This window comes from Melospiza melodia, chromosome Z (assembly GCF_035770615.1).
Source record: "Melospiza melodia melodia isolate bMelMel2 chromosome Z, bMelMel2.pri, whole genome shotgun sequence".
Lineage (NCBI taxonomy): Eukaryota > Metazoa > Chordata > Aves > Passeriformes > Passerellidae > Melospiza > Melospiza melodia.
Window position 1 is genome coordinate 32935929 of NC_086226.1, and position 18774 is coordinate 32954702.

The 18774-nt window shown below is 42.4% G+C and overlaps 1 protein-coding gene and 2 long non-coding RNA genes across 5 annotated transcripts in view; 1 reads left to right on the top strand and 2 right to left on the bottom strand.

The window, feature by feature from the left end:
* Nucleotides 1–209: 209 nt before the first annotated feature.
* LOC134432494 (uncharacterized) lies at nt 210–3507 on the bottom strand. The gene is made up of 2 exons (XR_010031355.1): nt 2822–3507; nt 210–1520 (listed from the first exon to the last, which is right to left on the bottom strand). It is a non-coding gene; the product is annotated as an uncharacterized LOC134432494 (long non-coding RNA).
* Nucleotides 3508–3920: 413 nt separating this feature from the next.
* On the bottom strand, nt 3921–5597 carry LOC134432495 (uncharacterized). 2 transcript variants are annotated; one of them, XR_010031357.1, is made up of 2 exons: nt 5454–5597; nt 3921–4980 (listed from the first exon to the last, which is right to left on the bottom strand). It is a non-coding gene; the product is annotated as an uncharacterized LOC134432495 (long non-coding RNA). The 2 variants fall into 2 exon arrangements; XR_010031356.1 differs by having other exon boundaries at nt 5448–5597.
* A 35-nt stretch (nt 5598–5632) lies between these two features.
* MAP3K1 (mitogen-activated protein kinase kinase kinase 1) overlaps nt 5633–18774 on the top strand; it is a 58446-nt gene continuing 45304 nt past the window's right edge. Inside the window, exon 1 of one of the 2 annotated variants that reach the window (XM_063181300.1) lies at nt 5633–5761. Coding sequence is in view for 1 of the 2 variants with exons in the window: in XM_063181299.1 (XP_063037369.1) it covers nt 6424–6899 (476 nt within the window). In the remaining variant the exon portion in view is untranslated. Of the gene's footprint in view, nt 5762–6423; nt 6900–18774 lie in introns of those variants that run through there. The other variant, XM_063181299.1, reaches the window with a different exon arrangement.

An 18774-nucleotide genomic window follows, 5' to 3' on the forward strand; every position in this document is an offset into this window, starting at 1 on the left:
ATTGATAGGATTAGTATCCAGACATCATAAAAATTACAAATTAATTGGGTGTAGCAAAGGAAGCTATGATGTAGAACAGCTAGAGCTCTATAAATGAAAAACCTCAGGAACGGCAATCAAATTCCACAGGTATGTTTACATTGTGGAATAGACAGAATATTTTTTTAAAATATCATATCAGTAAACTAGAACACGAGAAAAGTCAGAAATTTGTTTTGCAAAAATATATTTTATTTCTTTATATTTCTTTTGGAGCCAGCTTTTCGTGAATTACAAAGATAAGAGGATTGATTTTAATGCCAATCAAAGACTAGAACTGAAATGTTACTTTCCTCAGAAATCTCCAGTGCAATTTTCTCTTTCCAGAAATCACATGGGGAACTTTTTTATGACTCCTGGACTTCTACTTATTTATGCACAGAAGACGTTGAAAGAACAGCATGTTCAAAACACTTTGTCATTAGATAGGCAAATGCCTACTACTGATGTCCAGATCATATGGTTTTTAAAGATGTTTAATTTAGATGATAGCTTTGGACACCAGGATTAAAAGGCTTTGGTAACACTGTTCTCAGGGACTGTGACTGTCACACAAGCAATAAATAGCGTTGTGCCAACTACATTGCTCGAGGGAATAACAGAGATTTAAAAGCCTTAGTAAAAAGACATGCAGACTTTTCTAAAGAAAAGGCTGCTGGTGGTGGTGACGGTAGAGACCTGACTGTTTGGACATAAAGGATCCCAGAACTATTCTTAAGATCTGTAGACTCCCTGACATTGCCACAGCTAATAGCTGTTTGATTCACTTCCACCATGGTGCCAGAAAATTGGCAAGCTTGGCATAAAGGGGTCATATGATGAGCAAGGCATGGATGTTGCTGCTGAGTTTTATTTCCTCCAACAGCTGTGAGGTCCTTGGCAGGTCCACCTGCTGGATTTAGGAAGAGGAACAGCACTGCCATCACTGCTGGCCATCATAAATGGAAGCATACGGACATTATGACTGGTGGGCCAGGGTGGAATGAGCAGAAATGAAAAGGAGGGAGAGAATGTGTCAGGCTGGATGCCATTACTGCACCCAGAAATGATTATTCAGATATGCACTGGCTCTGGAGAAAGCAAGCAGGGTTCTCTGTGGAGAGTGTTCCTGCCAGTTCCTTGTCCATCTGGCAATTATTCAGGGAGGCAGTTATCCAGAGGTCTCCGTAAAATTGTGTCACTCCTGTCTGCTCTTCTTTTACAGATGTTCAAAAGGATTGTGTGGTATGTGCTGGATATATCAATCACACAGGACTGTTGCTTTACAGCCCACAGCCATGCTGAGATATACCAACCAGGCATTTAATGTTTGCTGGTGGTTGAATGTTTATGCTGTTTTCAAGTCACTGTCCTCTAGTTACTGCAGCTGGCACTGTGTGATTCTGCTGCTGGCAGAGCAAGGATGATGAGCAGCAGACAGAGGAAAAGAATAACTGTAGGTTCCTCTTCAATGGGAGTGAGGAAGTGGTCCTTCTTCCATCCTGTTGAGACAAAAATAGAAGTGAAATTCTTGCATCTGTTTCTCGTTAATTTGGAAATCTGTAGCTTCCAGGAACAAAGCTCCCACAATTTATTAAAAGCTGTGCTTCTATTTGTGTCTTTGACTCATAGAACAGAAAGAATAACAAACACCTAGGCTGAAAGAGATTTAACAGTGGTAGCAGCAGGGTGAAGGAAATTGAGCTCTCAGTGTTTTTCTGAGTCTGAAATGGTAGAGTTGCTTTCCCCCAGAGAGTTAACAGATAGTGGTGTTTGCAATAGATGGAATTGTTGATCCAGATGAGAACTATGCTGTCAATTTACTAGTCTGGAAGAATATAAGAAAAAGAGCTTATAGCTGCAATAATTTTGGTAGATCTTCATAAGTGATGTATGAGAAGAGGTTTAAAAGGTTTTGCTCAGTTCATTAATACATTTCTTTTGAGCAAGAATTCATCTTGAAACTTAATAATATTATATCCCTCAGCCTTGTGTCATGCCTTAGGTAGGTAAATATATTTGTTACACAGTTACAGCTGGGAAAAATTGAACCATGAAAGGATCATGACTTATTCAAGGCCAGAAAAGTCCTCTGTAGTACAGCCAAGGAGAATATCCAAGTTAGACATCAAGCTATCAATATTCTAAAGAATATCTAAGGTCAAAAATTGAACTGATTTCAGAAGTTAGTGCAAAATGTACAAACAAGTGATAAAAAAAACCCAAGGCAGCAGATATACTATACAAGGACTATGCTCTAGCTTGCTGATTGCTCTGTTGCCTGTTTTTGCCTGTCTTTCATACTTAAATTGCAAACTCTTTGGAAAGAGATCACCTTTTTGCTTTGGATCATATGGTACATAGACCAAAAGGTTCACCAGTTCATGAGTGGGTGCTGCAGCAAAAAAAATTGTTAAGTGTAAGGAATGTGACTAGACAATGTAGGAGTGTTGTAAGTAGCATCACCACCATTATTTCTTAAAAGGAATAAGGGAACTGTTATTACATGCTTTGGCAGAACAAGGAGATTTAAGTACAGCTCTTTCCTTATACTGTGTGTCTGAAACCTAGGTCAAAACATCACTCTCAGTTTCACAGATCCAAAAACCATTTTTCACGAAAGTTCAGTACCATGTGGACTGAAATGTGAGGGGAAAAATCTTTAAATGTGCTTTCCATTAAAATATTTATGAAAAGCATAAGTAAAACATTAAGGAAAGAAATTCATAAATAGCAGTAGACTAGACATTCCCAGTGTGTGAGCAAAACCTCTATAATTTTCTGTAACATATTCCAGTTTTACCTGACATTCTCTCTCCTGAGAAGTGGTACAGGATCCTGATTTTCTGAAGGAAATTTCTTCTAGAAGGTATACCTTAATGCTATAAAGTAAGAATGGTGCATCAGCAAGATGGCAAAGCATTTCTACAGAAAACAGTAATGCCAGCAGATTTTCAGTAAGACCTGGGAAAGTGGCATGAAAAGGTCCTCAGATTGGTTCTCATTTAGTTGCTTGACTTTTCCATTACATTACAGAGGAGTAAACAGGAAAGGATTTTGGCTTACGAGCAGGTTTGTTTTCCCTTTCTCACAACGGAAAAAATGAATAGAAGATCAAGGTGGGGATAAGTCTTTCTACAGAGACTAACAAGACATGGAGAATCCAGTTTGTATACAGTATTAAAACACTTTTTGCATGTTTAGTCAAGACCAGAAACTATGGATTGTGTTATCTCTCATATTTATTCTGTTTGTGCATGATGATGCCTAGGTTATGTATTCAGGGGCACAGCAGATCCCTATCTCTAGCATGTTGAAAATTGTTGATTATTCATTACACTGTTACAAGTTTTGTGCAACAAGGAAACTCCTTGGCTTGCAAAATCTTAGTGTGTTCCCAAACAGAAGTTTCTTTGTGTACAACAGTAGATGTTCCAAATATTGCACGATGCTAATTTGAGGCCAAAGGCCTCTGTTTCATAACAAACCCCGGGTGCCGTTGCTTGTGACTAAAAACTGCTAAAAGTCTCAGGTTACCTTCTAGAGCTGTGTTTTAGATGGACTGGGAAATAATTTGCGCAAGAGGTAACTGAGTGTCTTTCAGAGCTCTTCAGTAAGTTTTGCACTTTTTTTCAATCAGGTCAACTTTTTTATTTAAGTGCAAAAAATTTTTAAGAGCAAATGAGAAAACACAGATGTCAACCAGCATGTTCAATTTCTGATTTCAAAGTGGTAGAGCCTTTATATTGTGCATAAATCTGTGTTGCATGCCAGCAGTACACTACATAGTGTTCCAGAGTAAGGAATGGAAGGTGGGTTTTATTATCCACTGTGCTCCCTTCTCTGGCCAAGGCACTGTGGAGAAACACATTTTTGAAAAAAAAATAAGGTGAATATAAGGATTATAGGCAGAATGTACTTTATTAGAATTGAAATTCAGACAGTAATGAAAGGGTAAACAACCATTACAAGGCATGCCACGCATTTTTAAATGACAGAATACTAAGGGTTTTCCACTTTGCATCTTTTCCAAAAGTAATGCAATACCTTGACAGCACTGGCCTTACTCAAAAGGCAAAGCAATGCCTTAACAGGAGTGGTGACAGCATCTGTCTCCTTTTAGCTATTTCTTACAGTGGTGCCTCCCACTGTCCCTGTATTTTATATTTTGCCCTGTTCTTAGCTGCTTTCCAGAAAACATTTCGCCTCAGTGTTCATGCACATTCCTCAGTACCCCACTGCCACTCTGACATTTTCCTTGAATTTCCCGTTTCCTTCTCCCCTGTTGGAGTCTTTACACCCTGAGAGAGCTGTCCCTTGACCGGTCATACATGTTGTATACACCCTTACCTCCTAGATTTACTTTTATTGAAGATGTGCTTCTTCTTCTCTGTATTCTATTCCAACCAATCAGTATGCAAAGGGATATTCCTCTTTCATTTGATGAGCGTTTATAAAATACCATAAGTCATCTTCTTGTTCTGTTGAAATGTCTTTAAAAGCATAGGGGTTTGTGTGGTTATTTTCTTTCTTTTTTCTGTAAATGTGATTTTATGGCAGAGAGGAATATTTTAAAAGATATAATAGTGCACTGATTTGCATGGAACTAATTTCATGCTGTGTCTACAAAGTGGATACTTTGTTATCTTATTCCCCTGAGTAACATTCTCGCTTTGTCAATGTGTCTTGGTCTAGGAATCTTCCAGAAAACTCCCTCTAATTTGCAGAGAGGCTTGTCAAATACTACCTTTATGAAACTCAGAATTAATTTATATCTCTGAGTTGTACATTACAAGAGACTATTAGATGATCTGCTTATCCCATACTTGCAAGATGACAATGAATTCAACTGACCTTCTCACAGCGTCCTTCACTGAAAAACTCGCACAAGGACAGTGGTGGTGCGGCATCTTGGCAGACCACCCAAATAATTCGCTCAAGGCCTTATCTCTTGATATTATTCTGCAAGAATATAGAGCACAAAGAGTGTCCTCAGGCTTTTGTCTAGAGGGAAAAACTTCTTCCTATCTCCTCATCACATCCTCCAGCAAAGACCCTATGTTTAGGTCAGCCTCTGATGATATATGAAAGGCAAGAAAGAATCTGCTTTCTGTTAGAAGGTAATTCTCACTCAACTGGTACTTCAGATGAAATCACTGATCCCAGCACATTGACCATACTAATAATCATTGTTGTGACGCTTAGTTAATGTTACACTTGGATGTTACACCAAATTCTGAGAAATAAGCCTGAAATATTCAGCTTAAGTGTTTTGAACTGTGTGACTTCTACTTTATCTAAAAACCACACCGTTTTGAAAACAACCTTGTATGCACAGCAATATTCGGTTTTCGTTTTCTCATCTCAGATCAAAAAGCAAAACCACCCCAATGAGGTCGAGCGAAAATCCCGACAAGTAGAAAATTTACTTGAACCTCCCAAGGTTCGGTCATGTGATGTCTCCTGCCTTTCTTCTGTCTCGCAGTCTCTCAGGAAACAGCCGCAGCGGTAGGTGTGCGTGGCAGGGTATAGCCCATCTGCATGTGCATTCCTGCGCACACATGGAGGCGGGCGCGCTCCGGGACATTAACGCTTCTCCGTCGTTTGCAGACACGGAGAAGGAGGACCTGAGCATGGGGGCAGCGGCGCCGGCCCACTGAGGGCAGCCTGGCGAAGGACGCGCGGAGGCTGCGAGCGAGGATGTGCATTTAATTTCCTACTGACTCCAGAGAGGGACGACCAGGTGAGCAGGGGCACACCGGAGAGGCGATTCCTCGGCCGCACGCAGCGAAGCACCGCGGGCGCTCCGCTCCTCCCGGCCGCTCGCCGGCTGCCAGGGCAATGCTGGGGACAGGAGAGGCTCACATTAAGGGGGTGCGAGCGGGAGCGCTCCGAGATCCGGGAAAGGCTCCTCCGCGTCCCGCACGGGGGAGCCGGCCCGCCCGGCCGCCCGGCCGTACCCGCCCCGGGGCCACCGGAGCCCCCGCAGCTCTTCCACACGTGGGGAGGGCCGCGTGGGGGCGGGGCCGCGCTTGGCGCCTCCACCGGCTCCCGGGCTTGGACCGGCCGCACGGACGGACCCCGTCCGGCTCCAGTCCCGGCCGCGGCCCCAGCCCCCGCCCCCGCCCCGGCCCCGCGGATCAGCAGCAGCGGCGGCGGCGGCGGCGGCGGCAGGCGCGGCTCCCGCCCGGCTCCCGCCCCGCCCCGACACCTGCGCGGGGGCGGGCGGGGCGCGGCTCCGGGGCACCTACGGGCGCGGCCCCGCCCCCGGCGCCCGCCGCCGCCAATCCGCGCCCGCCGTCCGCCCCCGCCCTACGCCGTTTGCGCAGGCGGCGCCGTTTGCGCAGCGCGCTGTCCGCCGGCCGCCCCCGGTGCTCGGGAGCCCGATGTGACCCGACAGAGAAAATGGCGGCGGCGGCGGGGGATCGCGCCTCGTCATCGGGATTATCCTCGGGCGGCGGCGCGGAGGCGGCCGCCGCCGCCGCCTGCGGGAGCCTGAAAGGCGGCGTGGTGCCGGGGAGCGTCGCCGGGAGCGGCGGGGGGCTCTTGCGGGAGGCGGGCGGCGGCAGCCGAGAACAGCGCTCTGACTGGAGACGGAAGCAGCTGCGCAAAGTGCGGAGCGTGGAGCTGGACCGGCTGCCGGAGGCGCCCCTCTTCCTCGCCGCCGCCCCGGCCGCCTCCTCCTCTTCCTCCTCCTCCTCGCCGGAGCCCCCCGAGACGCTGCTGCTCCACTACCTGCCCGGGCCGCCGCGCTCCAGCCCCGCCAGCCCGGCTGCCTCCCCCAGCCGCTGCGCCGAGCTCCTGGAGCCGCTGCCGGCGGGGAGCCCGGCGGGGACGGACCCCGCCGCGGAGCGGAGGATGGAGCCGTCCCCCGCCGCGAGGTGAGGGGCGCCTACGACTGGAGGGGCGGGCAAGGGTCGGTCCCGGCGGGCGCTGCGTGACAGCGGCGGCGTCGGGGCTGTTCCCGCGACCGGGGCTCCGGGCGGGCTCCGGCGTTCCCCCCTGGCCGCGGGCCGGTAGCGGATGCGGGGGCGGCGGAGCAGCCGCGGAGCGCAGCGCTGGGGCGCGGCGAGCACGGCTCGCCCGCCTTCCCGCGGGGCACCTGGTCCGGGGCTGAGGGAGGGGCACGGCCGGGCCGGGCCGGGCTGCCCCGCCGGCCTCAGCTGTCAGCGGTGCGGGGCTGCGCGGGAGCCGAGCCGAGCCGCGGGGGGCGGCCCGTCTGGCTGCGGGGTGCGTTTGTGCTTGACTTCGGCCGGAGTCCCGAAAGGCTTTGAAGTGTGAGCTCGGGGCGGTGGCGGGGCCGGGGCCGGATGTGTCAGCAGCCATTGGGGCGCGGGGCGAGCGAGCGCGGAGCTGCCCGCGGGGCCGGGCTGCGGGCGGCAGGCCGGTGGGGCGCCTGCTCTGCGGGCTCCCCGGGCGCTGCCCGAGCACTTTGATGCAAAACTGAGTAATCGACTTTATTATGTCTTCATTTTCCCCTTCCCCCGTCCCCCCGATTTCTCCGAAGTCAGATTCTAGTTTGCAGCTTCGCGATAATGCAGAACTGATTTTTTTTAGTAAGAAGAGGAAAGACCTTGAAGCATAAATATTCTCGCTGTTTTTCTAGGAGAAAGTAATTTTTTCGTGGCTTAGTCCAGGTGAAAAATTACAGTGGTTGTGTTCAGTGCCCTGGTGTTTGCAGCCTGTATTTGCCTTCTATATGTATTAATTCATAAGTCCACTTTCTTGTGATCTGCCACTATTTTGCCTGTTTAACTTGTATGCAGCTATTCATGTTGAAACGAACTTGTGCCCGCAGTGAAGCAGTTTAAGTACTTTAGAACACATTTCAGCTTTAACGTGTACTCGCTGGGTCTTACTGGTGTGCGTGTGTGTAGACACTGCTGTATGACCAGGTAATTTTGATGTGAAGATGACAATTTCACCTGGATCTCTTGTAAGGTTTTATCTGGTGTGTACTCTGTAGTTTAAGAACTTAGTATTAACATCCAGGGACCTATTTTAATGATGCCTTATAGTTTGGCTCATCATTTAAACCTCATAAAAATATAATTCCTGTTTGGACGTATGGCTTGTGTGTTCTTTTAGTTGTGTCTTCTGTCAGTCAGACCTCAGGAGTATTTTTTTAAAGGTTGAATTACCACAGGAGTACTGTAGTAAGAACAGTTTTCTAGACCAATCTCCTGTTTATATGTATTCTCAGCAATTCAGATGGATTTTGGCCTGTTCCTAGGGCAGTGTAAAATACTTGTTGTGGTGTGGTTGTGCAGATAAGAAATGGCTCTGTACTTACAGAAGGATTAGCAGGAAATTGTAAATGTTTTGGGGAACGGTAATGATGTACACGTTTTAGTGAGTGCCTTGTCTTTTTATAAACTCTTAGCACCATCCTTGTTTTTATAAAGTCATGATATTGTAATGTACTGCATATTGTAATGCATTAATAATGTATCAAGTTTCATGGCTTTCAAGAAAAAAAAAAGAATATCAGAATACGTTTGAAGAGGCTGAGTCTCATGGTGATAGCAAGTGGGAGTCAGGCTCAGCGTTGGAGGTGCAGGAAGGTCAATGTATGTCGCATCAGTGGTGAAACACTGCGTCCATCCTGGCTGGTTGGTCCCACAGCAGCAATGACAAAGCAGCTGTGGAATTTTTTTCCTTTTCACATGGGCAATTTTGCTTACTTTTAGGTACCTGCATTTTGCCAAGTCAGTGTGTTGAGAGTGTATACACGTTAAAATACTTGTAAGCGCTTTGTGCTATTTGACTAGGAATGTTAACAAATCCTAAAAAACACTGAATGCCAAAATCTTTTCTCTTAAGTATTTCAGTGAGTCTGCTTTGAGTTTATTATAAGGGCAGTTGAAAATACATTACAATTTTAACAATGATTGTCCTTCAGAAATACCCATAAATGCTCATTTATGGGTAGAGTATCTCAGTAATTCTGTGTGCTGTATTACCAATAAACAGATAATAGACCAAGCAGTACTTTATCAAGCTGCTTAAAAAATTCAAAACATCTATCTGTCCTCATTTTAATATTGACTTGTTTCAGCTAGAGGAGAGAGCCTAATTTATATGTGAGTAATATATAAATATTATATATTTATATATTAAATGTGTATTACTCACATATAAATATGTGAGTAATACACATTAAATTTGTCTGGGCAGCTGTTGCCCTGATATTTATTAAGACACAAACTTAAAGGCATAAATTAAAGAATGTTTTATCAGGCAGGCTTTGAATGCAGTTAGTTGTACTTTCCTATAAGGATCTACTATTAGTTAGAAGGTATTATGCTTGCTCCAAAGTCCCCCTATCAGTCTCTTTGGTATTACAGTTACTTCCTTTTAAATAGATTCTCTGTTTCTGTTTATGCTGGAAGAACTTCTTGAGTCTCAAAATGAACCTGAGAAGGGAAACTGACTGCTGTTGAATTATAGATGTAAATATTACCTTTTTCCTTCAAGCTCCCAAGCATTCTGCATGTCAGGCAGTAGAGTGAATATTTTCACTAAAAGCAGTGAAGGGTCTAAGCTATCTTATATCACTGCAAGAGAAGAAGGGAGCTGTTTTCCTAGGAATTGCAGCTTCAACATGATAAAACACTTCAAATCTTTTATCCCGTATATGTTGTTTACTGTCGGTATATTGTTTTTGTTCATAACAAGAGCCAAATAGTGAATTCATTGATAACTGTAGTATGATTTCTTGTCGCATAAGGGAAATCCATGGAGATAAAATGCACTTCCTTCTCTGTGAGCTTAACAATATGCTTTTAAAACATCCAGACCTTAAAGTGATGTTTGTATCTGAAATTGGTGTAGATGCCTTATTACTTCCTCAAGTACAGCATTAGTTTATATTGCTGCAATCATGTTTTTATAAAAATGAAAGGAAATAAATGGTGCAGTTCATCTGTGTGCTACAACCACATACTTTTTGACTTCCATGAAAATTAGGTGTTTGAAAAGGCATGTGCTAGATACGCTAGTCAGCTGCAAGACTCCCCTTGTAGATGTTTATAGTGTATTTTTCTGCAGTTGCCGTTTGACACATGTTAGAAGCACCAAAGTCACACTGTAAAACTGAAGTTTTGTCTGTATGTACAAGTGTGCTAGTAAAAGCTCATCAGTTTCAGCCATGTTTATCAATTTATAGCACCTTTGACTTTCAAAGGAGGACATGAATGCTTCTAACAGAGCACTGGGAGTTGTAGTGAGAACAGGAGAGCACCTACAGTGATTGCACAGCGTGGCCAAGGATTTCTTTGTCATTGAAATGCAAACTTTTTCTCTAGCTAAGGTAAAAAAAAGTAAAATATCTTATTATTGATCTTGGCTATTCCCAGATAAGGTAAAATATAATTATGTATTTTATCCAAGTCTCTAATGCTTGATGTTTGTAACCATCTGTGTAAATAAGCTACCAAATTTTCCGCTTCCAGTTTGAGCGGATACTGTGGTGAGAGAAGATTGCCTTTCTACCTCTTCTGTGCTCTGTGGCTTGGGAGTACTTTTGGAAGAGGGTCACCCTCTCCCATGTCTGATTTTTATCACTCTTAGTTATTGCAAGTGGTAGGGTTCTGCTTAAATGGTCTGATCGGTTATGGCAGTTTCTTTGTTCCTGTGCAAAGTAAATAGATTGTAACTAACTAATCTGGAGCTTTCTGTCTCATTGGATTTAGTGATACTAAAGGTTCAGTCTCTACTGTCACTCAGTGGAGTCTAAGTCTGCTCAGTGCAATACCTGTGTGTAGACATGTGCAGTTGTATCTTACCCAAAGGCTGAACATGTAGAGCACAAGATTTGAATACCAGTTTTTCCTTCTGTATGATGGATTTGAACTTCACAAGACCTTTTAGTGTACTAGCTCTTTCAGTAGTAATGGTGCAGCTGTGCAGAGATTTATGCTGCTGCAGGGAGGCATGAGGCAGGAGTAGAAATAGGCATCTCAGGGTGTAATGACTATGGGAATGCTTCTGTTGGCTTTCACTGGCTTCCAGTGTGGGTGAAACTTGGCTTAAGCTTGTTTAAAATACAAATTATACGTTGCCATGTAGCTGTTTTTTAAACAAACTTGTAAAGCTAGTTTTCAGCAGAAGTGGTGATAAGAGGATGGATCTGGTTTGAGTTCTGAGTTTCTGAGGCTAATCTGAGTGTTCTCAGAGGATTCTCTGCAGAGACCCGAGGGTCATCTTAATTTACTTTTTATCTGCTGTGCACTCACTTAAAGCTCTAGAATTACAGTTCATTCTTTTTCTTAAGGCAGAGTGGCCAAAAGCCTTTTAAAGGGCTTCATTACTTGTCTCTGTAACACTAGGAGAACGTGGTTAAGTGGAGAGCTGCTTTCTGTTGCTACCCTCCCTTTTTATCTTTACCCGAAGGCTGAGTGTATTGCCTGCAGGGTTGCTTCCGCTTTCCAGTCTCACACTGCACAAGTAGAACTGGAGTGTTCTGGTTGGTGCTGAAGTGTCTTGACTATTTTTTTCCTGTATGTTTGGAGTTTTGAGGGGGTTTTGGTTTGGTTTGTTGCTGGTGGGGGGAGGGGTTGTGGGGTTTTGGTTGGTTTCTTTTTTTTTGGTCTGTTTCTTGGATTGTAGGATTTGGGTTTTTTGTTTTTGTTGAGTTTTGGGGGTTTGTTTGCTTTATTTTGTTGCAGTTGTTTGTTTGTTGGTGTGCTTTTAGAAGATCAGTTTTGTTGACTTTTGGCTGTAAAATGTCCTGAAAACACAGCAGTTCTATTTACTTGCTATCTAAGAGCAACTTGAAATTGGAAATTATTTACGTTCTGTCTGGAAATGCATGAAATAGTTTTCAAATTGTCATAATAAAAGGTGATAGAGGCATCAGTCCCTCTCTTTTTTGGCTTGTTAATGTCCAGTTTCTGGGTTTTTTTTTTTTAGTAGTGTTCAGCATGTGATGATTAAATAATTTAAGATGGTTGCAGAAAGTGGGGTTTTTTCTTTAAACTTAAAATGTCATGGAGTGTTCCTGTTTGTGAGATTAAACTCTAATTCAGGACCATCTACCTTTGTTTCACAGTGTCTCCATATATTTCATTGTGTCCATGAAGTGTAAACTATTCAAATCATTCACGGAAATACAGCATAATACTGTCTGCTCTCATCTCTCTTGTCCTGGTATTCAAATTAGTAATGAAATGACTGCTAATGTGATTATTATGCTGGACAGCTTTAGTTCTTTCCTAGTATTTCCCACCCTGCTCTTGATACTGCAGCTCCTAGTCCAGGGTCACTATGGAAGGTGGAAATAGAGTGCTGAGAAGTGGGTTGCATCTGCCTGACCTCACTGACATCTGGCCACATCTGACATCTTGTTTTCTGACTTCTCCCCCATCCTCTTCTTGAGCCTCCAGTCATCTTGCTTTTGAGCAAACTGAAATGAGTTCTTACTCAGCTCTCAGCAGTGATGGTCAGGTACTTTTGGGTGCAGGCAGTTCATCCTCAAGGATGTCCTCATATGTGTTTCATTTCAGTACTTATTTCTCTGAAATACCATCTTGAAGCCTGATGATTTTTGAATATATAATCATCATGTTTCTATCTCCAGGACTTTTCCTTTTGGACGCTGAAAGAGCTTGATATAAATATTTAAAATGCTGAAGGGGAAAAAAACCCCTAACCCTAATTTGTCATAACAAACTGAGAAACAGTTAAGGTTTTTTTTTAATACAAAGTGTTTATATTACCTCCCATTCTACTGCAAATAAAATGTCTGCACAATATAATTTTAGTAATTCTTAGTATTCTTTAAAATGGAGCCTTCTAAGGTCAGTGGATGATATTTTGCCTTCAGATAATATGTAGGTGCTCTGCCTTTGGAGATGTATACAGAAATGTAAGTGTCTGTCAAAAGTGTGGTGAAGCTTGCAGCTCATGTACAGTTTATTGACCTTGTCAGATTATGACATTGTAGCAGGCTAGTGTTTGTTTACCACCATGGCTAAGACAGTATTGCTATTGCTTCGAATTATGACTGTACTTTTAATTTCTGGTTGCTGAATATATAGTTTGAAAATTCTTGTGTAGTCAGTGACAGTTTTTCTGTTTATCTTTTTTTTTTTTTTTTGGTGTCTTTTTTCATGGGTTTAGATGGTGGAGTTGAAAGGTCTGATTATTAATAGTCTTTTAAATCTTTTTTCTCTGATTGAGGGTTTTAACTTTAGCATTGCATCTATAGTTAGTGTCTTAAATCTTTCCATAAGTAAAGATCTGAGATGTTTGTTATTTCACTAAAGGAAATGCCTCTACAGAACTCTAGGCTACAGGATTACAGATTTCTTGGCTTTATGTAAGAAATGATTGCAGTTTTGGTTAGCATGGAAGCTTGCTGAGACAGTGTTAATGTATTCTTAAAAACTTGGGATAACTTAACTTTCATATTAAGGACCTGTTTTGCCTATTATTTTGTTAGATTATTCATATAAATAAAACACAGGGAGGGAGTGGCTTCTGTAGTTGAGTAAAGTTCTTTCACAGTTCATACTTGAAATGGAATAGTGAAGAGTTAGTTTTTAATTGTGTGGAGCTGGATGAAGTTATTCTTAAAACTGTACTAATATGCATAAGTTTATTTTTAAAAAATTTTTCAGTAATTCCTCTATATTGATCCACAAAATGGCTTCTCCTGTAAAGATAGAATTACCATTGATTTTTGGGGTTTTTAACTGTAAGTTGTTCATTGATTTGTAATGAACAGCTTATTACAGTAGGTCTCCTGATCTCTGCAGGCAAATCGAATGTCCCAGCCTGTAGAAAGTGCAAGGGCTTTGGGGTTTTTATTAGGTTTTCCATGGTGTGGAAACTGTTTCTAAAATGCCCACTAAATGCAGCCGAGCTTTTCAGTATCTGCCTGCTGGGGGTGGGTCCTGGTTTCTGGCAGGGTCACAGTAACCGGGATCACTTGCTTTCTCTTTGAACCTCCAAGGTTAGGGCTTGGACTGGTGGCCTCGTATGTTCTGCTCCACACAGCTTTGTTTACACACTTCGCCAAACATCTTCCTAAAATTAACTAAAAGTTAGAGTTTGTTCCCTGGACAAGAATTTACTGAGTTGCAACTGCATGTTTCTTACCCTTTCCAGAGGCTCTTGGGAGGAAGGGCAGGAGTACATGGAAGAGAGATCTTAAGGGCATGCAGATTGTTCTGCGTTTGCTTTAAGCCAGTAGTACGAGAAGAGGGAGAAGAAGCTTCCCGCTTCACTCCCCTCCAGCTTCTGGACAAGAAGGTATAAAATGAGACACCTGAAGCCATGCAGAGTTCTGGCAGGGAGCAATGTAGGTGGCCTTCAATGTTGTCCTTTTAGAAATGCCTTATGCCAAACCAATATATGGAAAAGTTGGATCTGCTTGCTTTCTCTCACTGTGAAGATTACCATGCAGACTGAGTGCCCTTTTTTGTGGTGAGTGGGCACAATAAAATAATAAATATTTGCGATTAAGCTATCTTCCATCTTTTCAAAGTTATAAGGTGTTTTCATGTAAGTGTGTATTCAGCATTGTAAACTAGCATATACTGATACACTGGTGAAGCGGAGTGAGGAAAGGTGTGGGTTGGCAAAGTGTTCGACCTGGGAGATTTGTGCCTGCTCATTGCCTTTGGCTTATGCTGCATGCCAGCATCCTCTGTTCAATGTGGTTACTGTTGTCACTCATTTCTGCTATGTTGGTGGTAGCAAAGGATTCAATCCTGAAAGAGAATGCTTTTTTCTTGTATAGATACTTCAAAGCCCAGTGGGTCTAAGTTGACTCTCTTAGAAATGGAAAATATAGGAAAAGGGCTTAGAAAGTACAGAGTATAATATAAAACAATGCCAAGTGTTCCCTGTACCTGAGAAATGCTCATTATTTTAGCCAAAAAGAATTTCTCAGCCTGAGGGTTTTTTTAATTCCACAAATGGAAAGAAGTCAGGATTTGCAGACTCCTAGACTGTCCTGCAATTCCTGTCTCTTTTCTACAGTAGAAGATGGACTTCCCTTTCTGAAGAAAAAAATATTGTTGGAAAGGTTTGATCTGAACATTGCCCTCTGACATGTCCTTGAAAAAGATCTTGATGACATCTCATTCAAATGTTTACTGTCTGTTGCAAATAAAACAGTGACAGTAAGTTTCCTTGGCTATTGCTCTTTGGGATGCAGTTTACTAATAATGTCACAAACCTTTGTGAAAAATGGCAGTTCTCAGAAAAATAGTGTCTTTAACCAAGCTTGGTATGGTGGTAAACTATTGAAACTATGAACTATAGTAAACTATAGTAGTAAACTAATGAAACTGCTTACTGTTCATTTTTCTAAACTCACTTGTTAACTCGCAAGTTATACTTGATCTTGAAATTCTTATTTATATTGAAAACTCTGAAGTATAGATTAGCTCTTTTATGAAAAGTTAAGCGTATGTATGGTAAGCAGAACAGTGGTACTGTATGATAAGATTTGTCTTTTCAGTGTGTGGTTAAGTTCCAGCATGTTCAGGTACAACAGTAAACCATCTTGTCCTGGTAAATGTGCTGAAGTATTTAATTCTCCCTGGTGTCTCAGCAGTAAATTAGTATGCTCTACTGTTAGCTTGTTCTGACCTGCTCTGAGTTGCATGTTTGTGGCAGAGTTTTACAGTTCTGCTGCTGCTAGCGATGATGTCCAGCAAAGCCAGGTGGAGAAGGAGAATTGCTGTGACACTTTGAAATCAGCTGCATATGAACTGCATTCCTTTATTTTAAAATTGACTGCAAATGAGAATAGAGGTCCAGTGCCAGGACAAGCCACTTGTAGACCCTGGGAATCAAGACTGCAGGGGAGAGCACAGCCAGAACTTTTAGATTTTTGGCTTCCTTTCAGCCTACCGGGTAGACTGTTGAGGAACTAGCAAGGGGAACTAGTAGGAAATCTGCCAGTTTCTATCATGTAGACAGAGTTCCATGGGAGCTTCATCAAAATAGATCTTTCACTTTTTCTAATTTGACAAATAATTTTTGAAAGTATTTCTTCCCAGGAAGCAGCTTAGCTGTATGCATTAGTATTTCAACTGAATTTAACATACTTGCATGTGCATAAGTAGTTGAGACTTAAATAGCTAGGACTTAGGCAAAAACTCAGATTTTAATCTTGCGAATGAGCCTCTAGGAAAAACCTTAAACAGTGGAGGAACCTTATAAGGCTTTATTGGTATTCTTTGTGTGCAACTGTTCACTTCATGTGTGTCTACCATATTTGTAATATTGGTACCTTAGCCTGAAATAAAGCAGTTTATTACTAAGTCCGTGACTAACTAGTGTGGGCTTTGTTCAAAACATAAATTCCTCTTCAGAGGAAAATCAGCGCCTGAATTTACCATTATGCCCATCTTGGAGTTACATGTGACTCTGTCAGGGTTCTGAGTGAGCTTTCTCTGCTTATCAGCTCTGTGTAGCAGCTGGCTGCAGGATGAAGCTACCGTATCTGTTGTACTCACAGTGGCTGGGTAAGTTCTCTGCACCTTGTGGCACGCAGCTGCGTAAAACTTTTCTAGGACTTGTAAAGTTAGCAAGCTGGATTGCCTCTGATGCTTCAGGCACTCGGTACCTCTGTAGAACTTGGGGGGGGAAAAGAAGGATGCAACATCTGGTTATGTAGTATGTGCTACAAACTGCAAGACCTCCTGGCTGTAACAGAACCTCTACACAGAAGTGTGTGTTTTAATTAGCACACTTAAGTTGCTTTTGCCTAGGCTATGCTGATAGTTTTTGGTGCATACTTATTTGTGAAATATCTAAAACTCATGGGTTTGTCATGATTAAAACCTGTATTGAAAGGATACAATTGTGCAGGTGGTCAAATTAAGATAGTGACTGTCTCTTTAATGTGCCTAGGACCTGTAGCTATGAATAGTTAGACTTAAGATTTTGATAAAAATACTCAGTTTGTTTCATCCAGCTTATTGGGAAATAATTCAGGTCTGTTCCATTAATGTTTGTGAGGGGTTAGACTACAGAAAAACTTTACCTTCTCTGGTTAACATTGTCACAAAAGCTATAAGTTTTTCTGATCATAGAGCCAAAAGTGCTAAAGCTCTGATTTGCACAAATAGTAAGCAGGCAAACTGGATTAGAACAAAGCCAAAACCAGATGCAGGACTAATTTATACTACAGCAGTATTTTCAGAAAGGTGACATGTCATCTGTGCAAAAGAGCTCAACTGGTTATACTACTTAGGACCAACTGTGTTGTGTCTCCCCTCTGTGGGGAGAACACAGCTTGCATTATCAGAGCTGATGCCTTAGGAAGGCTCTTTTTTTCATATTGTCAGTTAATCTCTGGTTGAGAAGACACCATTGCCTCCAGATCTCAAAATATTTGTGCATCAGACATGGTGACAAATACATTTCTGATTTGGTGGAGGTACAGAATATGGACTTTGTGCTATTAATATTTTTAAACTACTGAATTTTTCTTGAAACTGCGAATAATTATGCAAAGTTTTTTGGTGTAGTTATTATCGGGCATGGTTTTGGCTTTTTTTTTTTTTTTTTTTTTTTTTTTTTTTTTTTTTGTCATTCTGTCCAATCTTTCCTTATGTTTCTTTATAACCACTTTGGGGGAGGAAAAAATGCTCTTGTTCTTTTTCTCCCATTAAGTTCATTTTAGAGAACCAGCATTTCACTTTATCTCCTGAAGGCCCAATGTATGCCTCATTGCATTTCTGAATCTCATTGTGAAAAGACCTGCATTTTGATACTTAAAAGGAAATAGGAAATGAGACAATATGGGTCTAGCACTGTTACTCCCTTTCCATGTTCAAATAAATGGCGTGTTTTTATAACTGGGAGGGGATGAAGCTGGCTCTCACAAGGGAAGTGGTTAGTTCTTACCATGGTGACTTTTGATAAGGGTTTGTTGGGCTACTGTATACCTATTTGCACTTGCTAAAATAATCTATAATGACAGGATTTAAAATTCTTAACCCTTTCTGTGTAACTGTATTGGTCTTTCAGTTGTTGTGAGTGGGCGGCCAAGGAGTAAGAATTGAGAACCCTGCTCTTCCATATTCATACAGCAGCTTGTTTATAATTTTGTGTAGGTGCATGACTGGCTAGCTAATGCTTAACCCAGACATACTAAGCAAGTATGGGAAGTCTGTCTTCTGAAAGTTGTGACCTTCTCTGTGGAGGCTGTTTGGATTGATACAGTTTGTGTTACGCATCTGAGTGTTCCTGAGGCTGACTGTGCAAATGCCTTCTGGTTTTCCAGGACAGGATTACGTGACAGTGTGTTCTTCACTGGTTCTGGGCTGCAGTCAGCCTTGTTCAAAACATTTCAAAGGCGTGTTTTCTTTCTGATGTCTGCATGGGCTTGGGGCTCTGTCACCCTTTGCTTGTCTCAGGTTGCCTGACATTTTAATGTAGCAATTAATTCAATGGGTGACATGAGTCTTCAGCTTCTAGTTCACAGTCAGGTCACTCCAGTACCTAGTAAAAGATTAACTTGTTGAGAAAAGTATTTCCATAAACAGTCCATTCGTCAGTCACAAGGTCACAACTCGTTTCACATGCAGGCTTTCCCCCAGCTATTAGTTACACCAGTGTGTCCTGGAAACTAGTTTTTATTTCTAGACTTTTATATATTATTGTGGTTTCATAATGATTTGAAAAGCACTTGCACACCTCCTTGAAGTGAGAACGGGGAAAGCCAGTTACTGTCCCATATTTGAGATGCTGCTGCTGACATACAAGTTTTCATGGTAAGAAATAAAATTA